The following is a 12,019-nucleotide window of genomic DNA, read 5'->3' as shown; positions in this document are numbered from 1 at the left end:
AAGAAAATCATGAGGGATGGGGATAATGTCAGCAACGTATCTGCCAATCCCATATGACTCCCTTCGAGGTGCAGGGTCCCACGGCTAGGCTATTCGTACTCCAGGGCATTTGACCAAATTACTCCCCTTTATGGCATTACCTGATAGATAAACCTCCAGTCAACACTTGGAAAACAGGATAGTGTATGGCTAGACTGCAACTACGACTAGAGAGCGATAATTACTCAACCACCTGAGATACTAAAGAAGTCATACTGTTCATTACACACACACACACACACACACACACACACACTTTCCAACTTTTTCCACAATTACACCTACTTAACTCTAGCCCACTCGAACACCACAAGTAAAAGCTATCCATCATTTCCATAAAAGTTTTGCATACATCAAGCTTGTTTCATATTTACCCCTACATGATCTTCACCCAGCATCCTCCTATCTTACACAAAAGAAAAAAAAAAAATGTATGACAAAGTTCGATATGGATTCCACCTTCATCCCGCGCAGCTTTATTCAGCAGCGTGTGACTCTACAGTACAAACATATCACCGCTGTACTCAAATTCCCACAAGTAAACAAATTTAAAGTACGATACATATTGTACGTTCAAAAACAGATCAAAATTGGTTAAGCAAGTGAGGCTCTTATACACCGAAAGGAAAAGTTCTAACACTGAGAGCAAGATATAAAAAACGTCTTACAATAATGCCAAATGAAAAATAAAACTACGAGTGCAAAATCGCAGACAAAAAAAAAAAAAAAAACATTTATTATAACAATGCATCAAAAAAAGGGAAATTCGATACTTTATATTCACCACAGGGGCTGGAAGACTCTTAGGAAATACACACAATCTTGCAAAAAGCCAACAGTCCGTAGTAGTGTGCTTCTCGTTAAGGTCTTCTGTGTGTGTGTGTGTGTGTGTGTGTGTGTGTGTGTGTGTGTGTGTGTGTGAGAGAGAGAGAGAGAGAGAGAGAGAGAGAATCTGTAGTTATCTTGGGTTACTATCACCCTCCCTGAATCCCTCTCACCACACATTGACCTAAAAGACGAACCAAAAGCAATACACTATCCCAAGACGAAATGGCTGGATGTAAACACGAGCAGAATCGACCTCTCACTCTGGCAACCTGGATTTATTTTTCTTTCCCACGTCTCATCTTCACAATCCCAATATTTACCTTGAAGACTCCCACAGTTCCCTCTCCCATGTTACCATCCCTCCCCCACTCATCCCTCCACTTCGCCCCTCCCTCTTAACCCCCTCCAAGCAGCACCTCTCCTTTTAACCCCTATAAATCCAGTGAGGTATTTCTCTATTGTGTTCTTGTTACCACCAGACGATTTTATTTAAGCCCTACCCTAAATATTGAAACCCGAAAATCAGTGCTACCTCCAAACACGCCTGTTCGAAGTCTTTATCATTACGTCGTTGAACTGAAAGGGTAAACTCAACCTTTTTCCTTCTGCTTTACCTCTCTTTTTGTACCTTAAATTCAGAGGCTGTGACTGTGACGCATTCTCGGCGGTTAAGGAGGCTCCCTAACACCTCTTCCTAACCGATTTATTTTCGGATACGGCTGGATAATATAGTTTTATACGTTACTGGTGTTTAATTGATGGTGAATATTAAAAAAAAAAAAATATTTTAGTAACACAGAAGAGTGCGGCAATGTGTAATAAGCAAAATAAATCGCTCTGAAAGAAGTGTTACGGAGCTTTCTTAGCTGACGAGAATACGAGACCTTGATTTGTGTCTTGGGTTGATATTCTTGTAAGGTTAGGAAGCTTAATAACACCTCTTAGCGGTTTATTTCTGATTCTTTACTGTATTCTTGTGTGTTTTATTCATGTGATCTATGTCGGCATTAAAAAGATATATGAAGGAAAAAAATAGGTTGTTCATGGGTAGTTTGGAAAATAAATCGCTAAGGAAGAGGTGCTAGGGAACCTCATTACCCGATGAGAATACGGGCCTACGCTTTACGTACGAAGTAATGCAGTGGTGAAGCCTTACCTGGCCGTGGTTGCCATATGGTAGCCAAACTAAAGCAGGTGCAGAACGGTACTATTCTTTGTGACTCTCTAAACCAGGTGCAAAACGGTAATATTCTTTGTGACACTCATTTTCACCATACTTAAAATACCTGTTTATTATTACTGCAGACTCCGTTTATTATTACTGCAGACTCCGATTTATTATTACTGCAGACTCCGATTTATTATTACTGCAGACTTCCACTTACTTTACAACTGTGCGTTAAATATGAACTACAGTGAAGCTTTTGTGTTACCTAAACCTCAGTAAATTTAAGAGCATCTACAGCATAAAGATAAATACTGCTGAAACTTTTAATTCATTCCATCCGATGACACAAGTCTTTCCCTCCTCCTCTACCTCCTACTCTATTCGCTTCTCCCCTTCTTTCTCCATCGTCACCTTCTATTCCTCTTCTCCTCCATCCTCACCTCCTCTTCCTTTATCCAATCCTCATCTTCTTCCTCATCCATCTCCTCCTTCTCTTCCATTCCCTCGTTTTTCCCCTCCTTCATCCCCTCCTCGTCTTTCTCCGCTACTCCCCTCTTCTCCACTTCCTCCTCCATCCCCTCCTCCTCCTCCATCCCCTCCTCCTCCTCCATCCCCTCCTCCTCCTCCTCCTCCATCCCCTCCTCCTGCGTTCCCTTCTTCCTGCCTTAATGACGTCACACCCAACATTTCCGCCATTATCTTCCCAATTACACACCTGACCCAGAATACAAAGCCAGAATTTCTATTTATAAAGTTTCCTAGCTGAATTTAAGAATGACTGTGTATACGTTTTCCTTCACAAATACAGGCTACACCTACTAAATATTTCACTATTAAACCTGAGTGAATATTGGTGAAAAAATACGAAAACACAAAACAATCCTTGATATACCGGTAAGTCTTTTGGAAATATTCAGCCTGGGAAATGGTTAGATGACTTAAAAATATTCTCCCAAATTATTCGACGTCATTATCATCATCATCATCATCACCACCACCATCACCATCCTCCTCATTATCATCACCATCATTCTCATCATCATCATCATCACCATTCTCATCATCATCACATCATCATCATCATCATCACCATCCTCATCATCACCATTCTCATCACCATCACATCATCATCATCATCATCACCATTCTCATCATCATCATCATCACCAACCTCCTCCTCCTCCTCCTCATCATCATCATCATCATCATTATCATCCAGACCACTTTTCCCACCTAAGGATGAGGTTGGGTAGGGTTCCCAGAGAAACACTGAGAAACATAACAAAACTCAGCCCACAGTATTAACACACACACACACACACACACACACACACACACACACACACACACACACACACACACACACACAACTGATAATACGTACTTAACTTTTCTGTGGGACTTTTTTCATCGCGCAATTTATTTAAGATCTTTTATAAATACGGACCCACAATATTAAAAAAAAACAAAATACGAAAAATAATGCGATCTGAAAAAATACGTAACTGTTATGGAAATGTACGAGTATTTATTTGGTGAATTAGTAAGGATTCTTTATAAATACTGACTCTCTCTCTCTCTCTCTCTCTCTCTCTTTCCCCTGTTGCACGCTCACGAACGCTTTTTGCTCAGTTAGTCACATAGGATTTACGGGCTAATTAAATGGTGACTCAAAGGGAAGATGAACCCAGCAAGAGAGAGAGAGAGAGAGAGAGAGAGAGAGAGAGAGAGAGAGAGAGAGAGAGAATCTTTCTTGTTTTGGTTTTCAGAAAAGCGTTAGGTCAAGAATATGTGGTTTTTCGGGGGGAAGGGGGGCTTGTAGGGGGGGGGGGATATTTTTTGTAAGAGGGTAAAAATGGGGGCCTGTTTTGTGGATGAGGGGGTAAGATGGGTGACTTTATGTGGATGAGGGGATGAGTGATTTTTCGTACATCTGGGTAAAAACAACTAAATAAATAAATAAGATAAACTGTAGACGGCGACAGCAATATCTAGACCTGTATCCTACGTAACTGGGAGAATTCGTAATCCCTCTTCCTCGGCGATTTATTCTGCACGTTATACACCACTACACTGTTTTCTGTTCCTTATGCAAAACACTTCTACGCTAAAAACGATATAAATAACAAACAAGAAAATGCTAAGGTGTAACATGCAAAACAAATCGCTAATGGAGAGGTGCTACGAAGCCTCCCATGACATCTACGGCCTTTCATGCCTCCCGAAGGACCGAGGAAACAGCCATTAAAAAAAAAGAAAAAAAAAAAAAACTCATTCCGGGAAACGTGTTGCTATGGTAACTTTCTATGAGGCTTACCTTCACGTGTTATATATTTTTTTTAAGCTTACTATTGCCACGTAATTTAATATATAATTCTTTAATATGTATAAGCCGTATATGACTTGCATTTATTTTTCTTTTCTATTATTATTATCATTACTACTACTACTACTACTACTGCTGCTACTACTACTACTACCACTACTACTGCTACTACCGGTACACCTACCGTCATCATCAGATTTTCCCTTACAAATCCACTTATTAATTAATACAAATAATACACACCAGTCTCACCTTTATCCACACATACAAATAACAAAACACAGGCAGGAGGCTCACACACATACCCAGCGAGGTATCGAGATGAGTAACAATTCCAGTTACATAACGCGACGGGAAGAAAGCTGATCAACTCTACGGGGACCACTTGCCAAATTTCACACGCTCTTCTCGCTTCGCTCTAGAAAGGGCTCCCTCCATCGTAAGGGGACGGTGGAAGAAGGTATAAGTGTGGTGGTGGTGGTGGTGATGCTCTGGGCTCTATATTTCCATAATAGCTTGGAAATGATGCTCTTGTAAGGGGTCTGGAACCACCCACCTACTGTACAGTAATACCCACTCCTCATTTTAACCCTATGTCCCTATTATCTATTCTTTATTGTTCTTACAGATACCAAACGACTTTCCTCTGCTTGGGAAAAAGACCTCTTGTACTGAAAGGGTTCACGAAGGATATATCTGCAAGCTGCATCGGCTCTATCTATCCTCGCGTCCACACAAAATCGTCCCAAAGTAAGGGGAGGATTTATGATGGATCATCTATACCTTACTATCCGAAAAATCTATCCAGGGGCGCACAATTGTCTGGAGATGATGATGATGATGATGATGATAATAATAATAATAATAATAATAATAATGATAATAATAATAATAATAATAATAATGACATTACGACAGAGAATGGGATGAATAAATAGTATCGAAAATTATCTTGAACATTAAAAAAGCTAATATAATTCGCTGTAAGAGTATCAGGAATTGGAAAAAGCATTCACTTATCTCTTTATAGGCGGAGAAAAGTCACAATTTTACCGATGTCCCTCTCTTAAAAAAAAAAAAAGTGGCGCCAACGAGCATCCCTCTTTAATCTCACCACATATATTTTTTCCTTAGTTCCTCCTACCTCCAGACGATTTTCTTAACTTTGGAGATTTTTTTTTTCCTTTATGCAAGGAAGAAGGAACCAAAGGCCAGAAGCTCGCAAGATTGAAAGAGTTAAAGACAGGGTTAGGGATAGTCTCCATTAACCCCTTCACAGCCCGATTTCTCTCCGAAGCTGAATAAAACCGTCTAAAGGCAGCAAGATGGGAAACAAAAAAAAAAGGCATCAACTTGAAGAAGGAACCAACCCGCCATAACCAACTACATATTTAGCACCAACGTAAAGTCAAAGGATAGTTATGTACCCTTCCGAATAGGCTACTGTGAACTCTGTGGCTACGGTGAGTTTTCGTGCGGTAAATAAAATAATCGCTACAGGCTATAATGCAATACAAAACTCTGTCGGTAAAGTTTTCAGCCTGAATGTTGATGATCGTTGTAGTTTAAACAAAAATTTCCGGAGCCCTGGGTTTCTCCTGATCACAGTTAAAATTATCTAACGTAAGCCGAAAAAAAATGAAAAAGTAGGTCATTCGCAAAGGTTCAAACGCTGACCATAAAGAAATAAATAAAGAAAGAAAAAGTTTGGATACGTCAGGAGAGAAAAAAAATGTTCCTTACTACTTTTACAGATTTACAGGATGTTAGTCTATTTCTAAGTTTTCAAAAATCAAAAAAATTTACGATAGAAGCTGAGTTTACAAGTCGGAAAGGAAAAATACAGACGAAAGGAGATTAATTTGTTTCACTGCCGACTTACATAACCATCTTCCTAAATTGGCCAAGAGTTTCGCCCTTTGTCAGCTTCTTTCACGTTGTTCAGTGGCAGAAAAAGAATACTATAGCTCTACATCCTTTTCCACGGCACTTCTTCGTGACTAGCATCATACTCTAGTGCTAATCAGTTTATACAACTCAGCACTCAAGACGGAGTAATGGCAATTTTTGGCCAAGTAAGAGTAAACACCGTATAGTTACCCCACATCAATTCTTACGTCAATCTCTTCTTTCAACCCAACATTCAAGGTGGACAGACGGCAATTTTAGGCCAAGTTAGAGTAAAAGGAGGATAGAAACGCCGACTTCATTTTTCTCCCCTCCTTCTCATCCACCCCATCTGGCCTAGCTTAGTGAAAGTAGGCGGCGCGTGGATGGTCTTTGCTCGGCAATCTGCATAATTAACCACTTCACCCCCATGACGCGGTGCCGGGGTGGGTGCCTTCGTGTGGTGACACCGATATAACCAGGGTCCGTATTCTCGTCGGTTAAGGAAGTTACCAAACACCTTTTCCTTGGCCACTTATTTAGCTTATTACACCTTACTTTCCATCTGTGTTACATAAACCATTCTAGTATCGCCATACTGTGCACAGATAAAGTGCAAAAGGATATTAACCAGCCATACCAAAAAATAAATCGCTAAGGAAGAAGTGTTTGGGAGCCTCCTTAACCGACGAGAATAGGGGACCAGGTCGCTTAACCCCCTAGTTATACAAACGTCCTTTAGTTACTTCTCTATTCCCCCTAAGGAGGATGTTGGACTGCATGAATTAGTTTAAGCCTTCAGTCCACCGGGTTCACGTTTCAGATGAACCTGGGGCTACATCTACTACTACTACTGCTACTACTACTTCCATGACGCACTTGATATCATTCATTTGTACCTCCAGACGGTTTTCTTAACCTTCAAGACACCACCTATCGTGACGTGGTAAAACACACTCTCCATCAACCCCTTCACAACCCCCTTCCCTTCCTAAGCAGAATAAAACCGTTTAAAGCAGTAAAAGAAAAGGAGGGGGAGGTAAAAAAAAATACAAGGAGTCCTAGGAGGAACGGGCATAACTTTGGAATATGAAGGATGGGGAAAATCTACGTAAAAAATATATCTAATTCCAAAGCTCCATCGTTAGGGAGTTAAAGTTACCAATGTCCTTATGGGTGACATTGGTCTCCCTTGTAAATTATACTCATTAGGTCACCGGTAATTGTCGCTCCGATAAGTTTGAGATTTGGACCTTTTATTGGAATAGCGTTCTCTCTCTCTCTCTCTCTCTCTCTCTCTCTCTCTCTCTCACACACACACACACACACACACACATTCCCTCGCCTATCATTTCCCCAGAGTTCCACCCTTTCCTCCCGCGGCACCCCGTAAAAAGGACACCATCGTACTCAAAAGACAAATAATACCTCTTGTGAAACTGGCCTAGTGTTGGTCCATCTTTTAAGGTCTACGACAACCCTCGAGCAGACTTAATTTTTCCTCAAGGGCAAAATGGTGGAAGGATCAGTCACCATCGTCCAATAATTCCAACACCTGTCCATCAAAATGAAATACTATAGTCGCGGCGCACGACTCGGAGGTTATCATTATCGTACCCTGGCAACCTATCATTCAAAAGTGCGTCCGATTTCGTATCATACTATACACGAATCATATTATTATGCACGAATATATTATACACAAATAATATTATACACGAATCAATGCGTCTCATATTATACACGAAATCAGACGCACTTTTGAATGGAAGGCTACCTGGACACGATAATAACAACCTCAGAGTAGAGCGCCGCGACTATAGATTTTTTTTTTCTTCTTTTTCTTTCATTTTTTTTTTTCAAGACCATGATCCCTAACGCCTTCCAGTTCAGTTGATGGCCAAGTGTAGTCTGACTGGAGGGTCGATCTGAATAATAACTAAATAAGGGTCATCGAATTTTGGGTGACCAAGATTTAATATTCATTTGAGTGTTCTTCTATTGGGTGAAAAGAAATCGACTACAGACAGTCAGATCTGACCTATAGAACCAAGCTAAAACGAACACTGTCATCATCATCATCATCATCATCACCATCATGGAGCATACTGCAGACGAAAAAAAATCGAAAGATGACCAGATCTGACCTACCATACCATGCTAAAACATCATTATTATCATCATAGACTAGAGAGGCAGAGTGAGGCAAGGAGGCGGTCATTCCAGCCAGATATATTGACGTACTTGTGTTATACAGAGTCAAGGTTATGTTGATTAATCAGCCATTTATTTTCTGGATTTTAACACCAGGGTACCTAGGACAGGATTCTAGGTGCTACTGAAGGCTTCTAAGCACCTCTTACTTAGTGTTTCATTCATCATTTTACACCTTAATATTTTCTTGTCGCGAATGTTACTAATTTTTACATCGACAAAGTTTGCATCAATAACTCACACGATGATATTAAGGCGGACTGGGCAAAATATTAATAAGTCGCTGAGAAAGAGGTATTACGACGTCTCCTGAGCTTTCTAAAATACGACCCCTACTCTCTTCCAGGTTTGTTATTGTTAGTGGATAAGGCAAATATTAATAAATCGCTGAGAAAGGGGCGTTACGACGATCCTGAATGACCTTGAATATCACTCATACTCTCATTCACGTTTATTGTTGTTTTCCTCAGCACCAGCATTGAGATCCAGCCAAATCCAACCCATCACCATCGTTAGATTTCCAATTCTCGATCTGTGAGTCGGAAGCTGCTGTGGAGATCCCGTAACACTTCTTCCTTAGCGATTCATTCTCCATATTACACCTTTTTATTCATCACGTTCCCGATTTTTGATATGTGAGTCGGAAGTTGCAGTGATCCCGTAATACTTATTCCTTAGTGATTTATTCTCCACAGTACGCCTCTTTATTCCCTTGCATGTAAGTGATGCTGTGTCAGTACTAGAAATACATACCGTAAATATCAACGTATAATATGCATCACAAATAACCACGGAAAATGGACAGTGAAATTTAAGTTGCCGACATTACGTACCTACAAGCAATATTCTATGTGGCATTATTAACTTCGTCACACCTGAATTCATAGCAATTTATATTTATTACACCTTGATTTTCTCGTTTATGTGTATGTATTTCGCACCGACAGAGTTTGCCTCCGTAACGTACAAGAAATGGGTACGGTATACTATGCAAGGTAAATCGCTAAGGAACATGAGCTACGGAACTACTTGTCACCTGGAATACGTGTCTATTTTCTCGCCGACATACCTGTTTGCCTTTCTCAGCGCCAAGCAACAACCAGGTCACGAGTCACAGGCAAAGGTGGCCACGGGCGAATATAGAGCCAACAGTGCACTGACAGGATGGCGAATATGAAGGCAATAGAGCACTGACAGGAAGGCGAATACAGAGCCAACAGTGCAATGACAGAGCCAAGGTGAATATGGAGCCAACAGAGCAATGACAGCTTACCGTAATGAAGAAACACCAAATGAAGAGAAAAGGCCCAGGATTTCTTCAACGCTTCGTCTGTTACGGTTTCTTCATAACAGTAGTTTAGAAAATACAGAACCAATAACGTAATGATACATTAGTGAAGGAGAAACACCAAATGAAGAGAATGGACCCAGGATGTCTTCAACGTTTCGTCATTACGGTTTTTCACAGTGGTAAAAAAAAAAAAGAAAAAAAGAAAAATGATGGAACTTATGGTATTCTCCAGGTACGCGATTGGGACCCAGCTAAATACCGTAAAAACGAAAATGAAAATAATCTTTATAAATGCTGATGATTATGGCTGCGTTATGCTTCCCCCTGATGAAAGACTATATAACGTAGCTGTCAACGAAGATACTGTGTTATGGCAGGATGTCAGTATTGGTAAGACATGTAGTAGTGTGGAGAAGGAAATGTATACTTCTGTAAAATTGCATACATCTGCCATGGTAGGAAAGTTAACACGCCCAGTTATCGTATGACATTAATAGTTATCGAAAGTAAATGGCCTTCGTCTCCTTCCCACTTTACTTCCCTCAGCGGCTCACCTTTGAGATTTGGGAACCTCAGGGAAGGTGGTCTGGCTGAGTTCCGACAGCTCCTGTATGGTCCTAAGGGCCTGGGGCTCAGCAGAGATGCCCTGAGCCCTGGTCTTGCGGGCTCTGTCCTTGGGGCTGGACGGGGCCGACAGAGCAGCGTAAGGGATGATGCTCTGGAATTTATCCAGCTGCGACCGGAGCTCCGTAATCTCATCCTCCTGCAGCCTCAGCTTCTTCTCCAGCTCCCGGATGAGGTCATCCTTCTTGGCCAGCAATTCACGCATTTCTAGGGAACCCATCTTGGAAACACTTTGGTCACCACCGTTCAGAGCGAGCGGCATAACCCGACACACATCACCTTCTCACAGCAGCCAGATACCGACTAACCGCACACGAGGTGTCGGACCCTTTCAAGACGCCGAAGTGCCGATGGAAGTCTGCGTTCTCAGATGCCACAAGAGAGTGGTTTTCTACCAAACAATAACAATGCTTGTTATCTATAACTTAACCACGACTTTAAAATGACGGACATTCACAAACATGCATTTACGGATTCAGGTTTAACAGGGTTGGTAGGGGATATAAGGCATGAGGACTGACACTGCACAGAGCCAGGAGCACGGACGAGATATGAGGGAGCGGATGGCAGGGCCCGGTGCGGCGAGCAACAGGGCGGCCCTCTGGTGGCGGGATGGGGAAATAGGGCAGGGGGGCGGGGCTTATCATTCACTAGAGCAACGCGACAGGGGAAGCACGCGCCCTCGCCTCACGCTAAACGTTCACTAAAAATAACAACACCAACGTTAACTGGACTTAGGTGTATCACGGAAAACAAACCGAGCAGTTCTGTCAACGTTTAGGAATCAGGGGGAAAATATAAGGCCAAACAAGGGCGACAGGGGAGGAACGCAGGCTTCCTACAGGTAAACGTTTACTGAAAACAAATGCAGCAACGTTTAGTGAATATAAATACATCAGCCACCACAAGCCAAGCAAAATTAATAAAGCTTAAGCATCAGGGGTAAATACAGTAAGGTGGGGCGCATTCACGAGAGCAACATGACAGGGAAATCGCAGGTTCACGTCAACATGAACGTTTACTGAAATTAAAAAAACACAAAAAACTGGTGAGGCTGCATTGTGAAAGTTTAAGGATTAGCGGAAAACTAACAAACGATGGAGATACACACCATCAGCTATACAGACATACACTGATCGCGATAGGTTTACAAAGTGCACTGATTCCAAATGGACAAAGGCAATGTAGGAGTGAGGTAGATGTCAATGACCTCACCTCTTCTCAGTGCCTGACACCTGCCCTGCCTCCTACCCTGACACAGATGACACTTAATGGGGCGTTCAGACCTTGATGAGGCGCATCGCTCACCCATCAGCATCGCCACCATCAATGTCATCATCCAATTTGCTCTGGGATTTTTGTCATCCATCTGAACTAATCTGTTTCTCTCATCAACCAATCTGTTCTCCTATATACAGTCCTCCACCAGAAGAAATCATAAATATTATTTTCAGACTCAGCGTAACTCTTCCCGCTACAGGTTAGTATATACAACATTTCCTTCTCATGACTACTACCACATTTTTTACGCTGTTTTTAAGCTTGATCAATCCAAGATACGCCAAAGAGGTGTTTTCTTTATATGATTAGCCAATATCTTAAAACCCATGAACTTAGCCCTACACTACCGGCACTGTATTAT

The 12,019-nt window shown here is 41.5% G+C and overlaps 1 protein-coding gene across 1 annotated transcript in view; it reads right to left on the bottom strand.

Annotated features, from left to right (window-relative positions):
* for (cGMP-dependent protein kinase for) overlaps positions 1 to 10,609 on the bottom strand; it is an 884,581-nt gene extending 873,972 nt beyond the window's left edge. Inside the window, exon 1 of the mRNA XM_080277754.1 lies at positions 10,308 to 10,609. Within this exon, the coding sequence (XP_080133880.1) occupies positions 10,308 to 10,597 (290 nt within the window). The 5' untranslated portion in view covers positions 10,598 to 10,609. The remainder of the gene's footprint in view (positions 1 to 10,307) is intronic.
* Between the last annotated feature and the right edge of the window lie 1,410 nt (positions 10,610 to 12,019).

Source organism: Coenobita brevimanus, chromosome 71 (genome assembly GCF_032717465.1).
Source record: "Coenobita brevimanus isolate Jiangsu-jjx chromosome 71, ASM3271746v2, whole genome shotgun sequence".
Classification (NCBI taxonomy): domain Eukaryota; kingdom Metazoa; phylum Arthropoda; class Malacostraca; order Decapoda; family Coenobitidae; genus Coenobita; species Coenobita brevimanus.
Note: the sequence above shows the minus strand (reverse complement) of the source record. Positions and strands in the feature narration are given on the sequence as shown.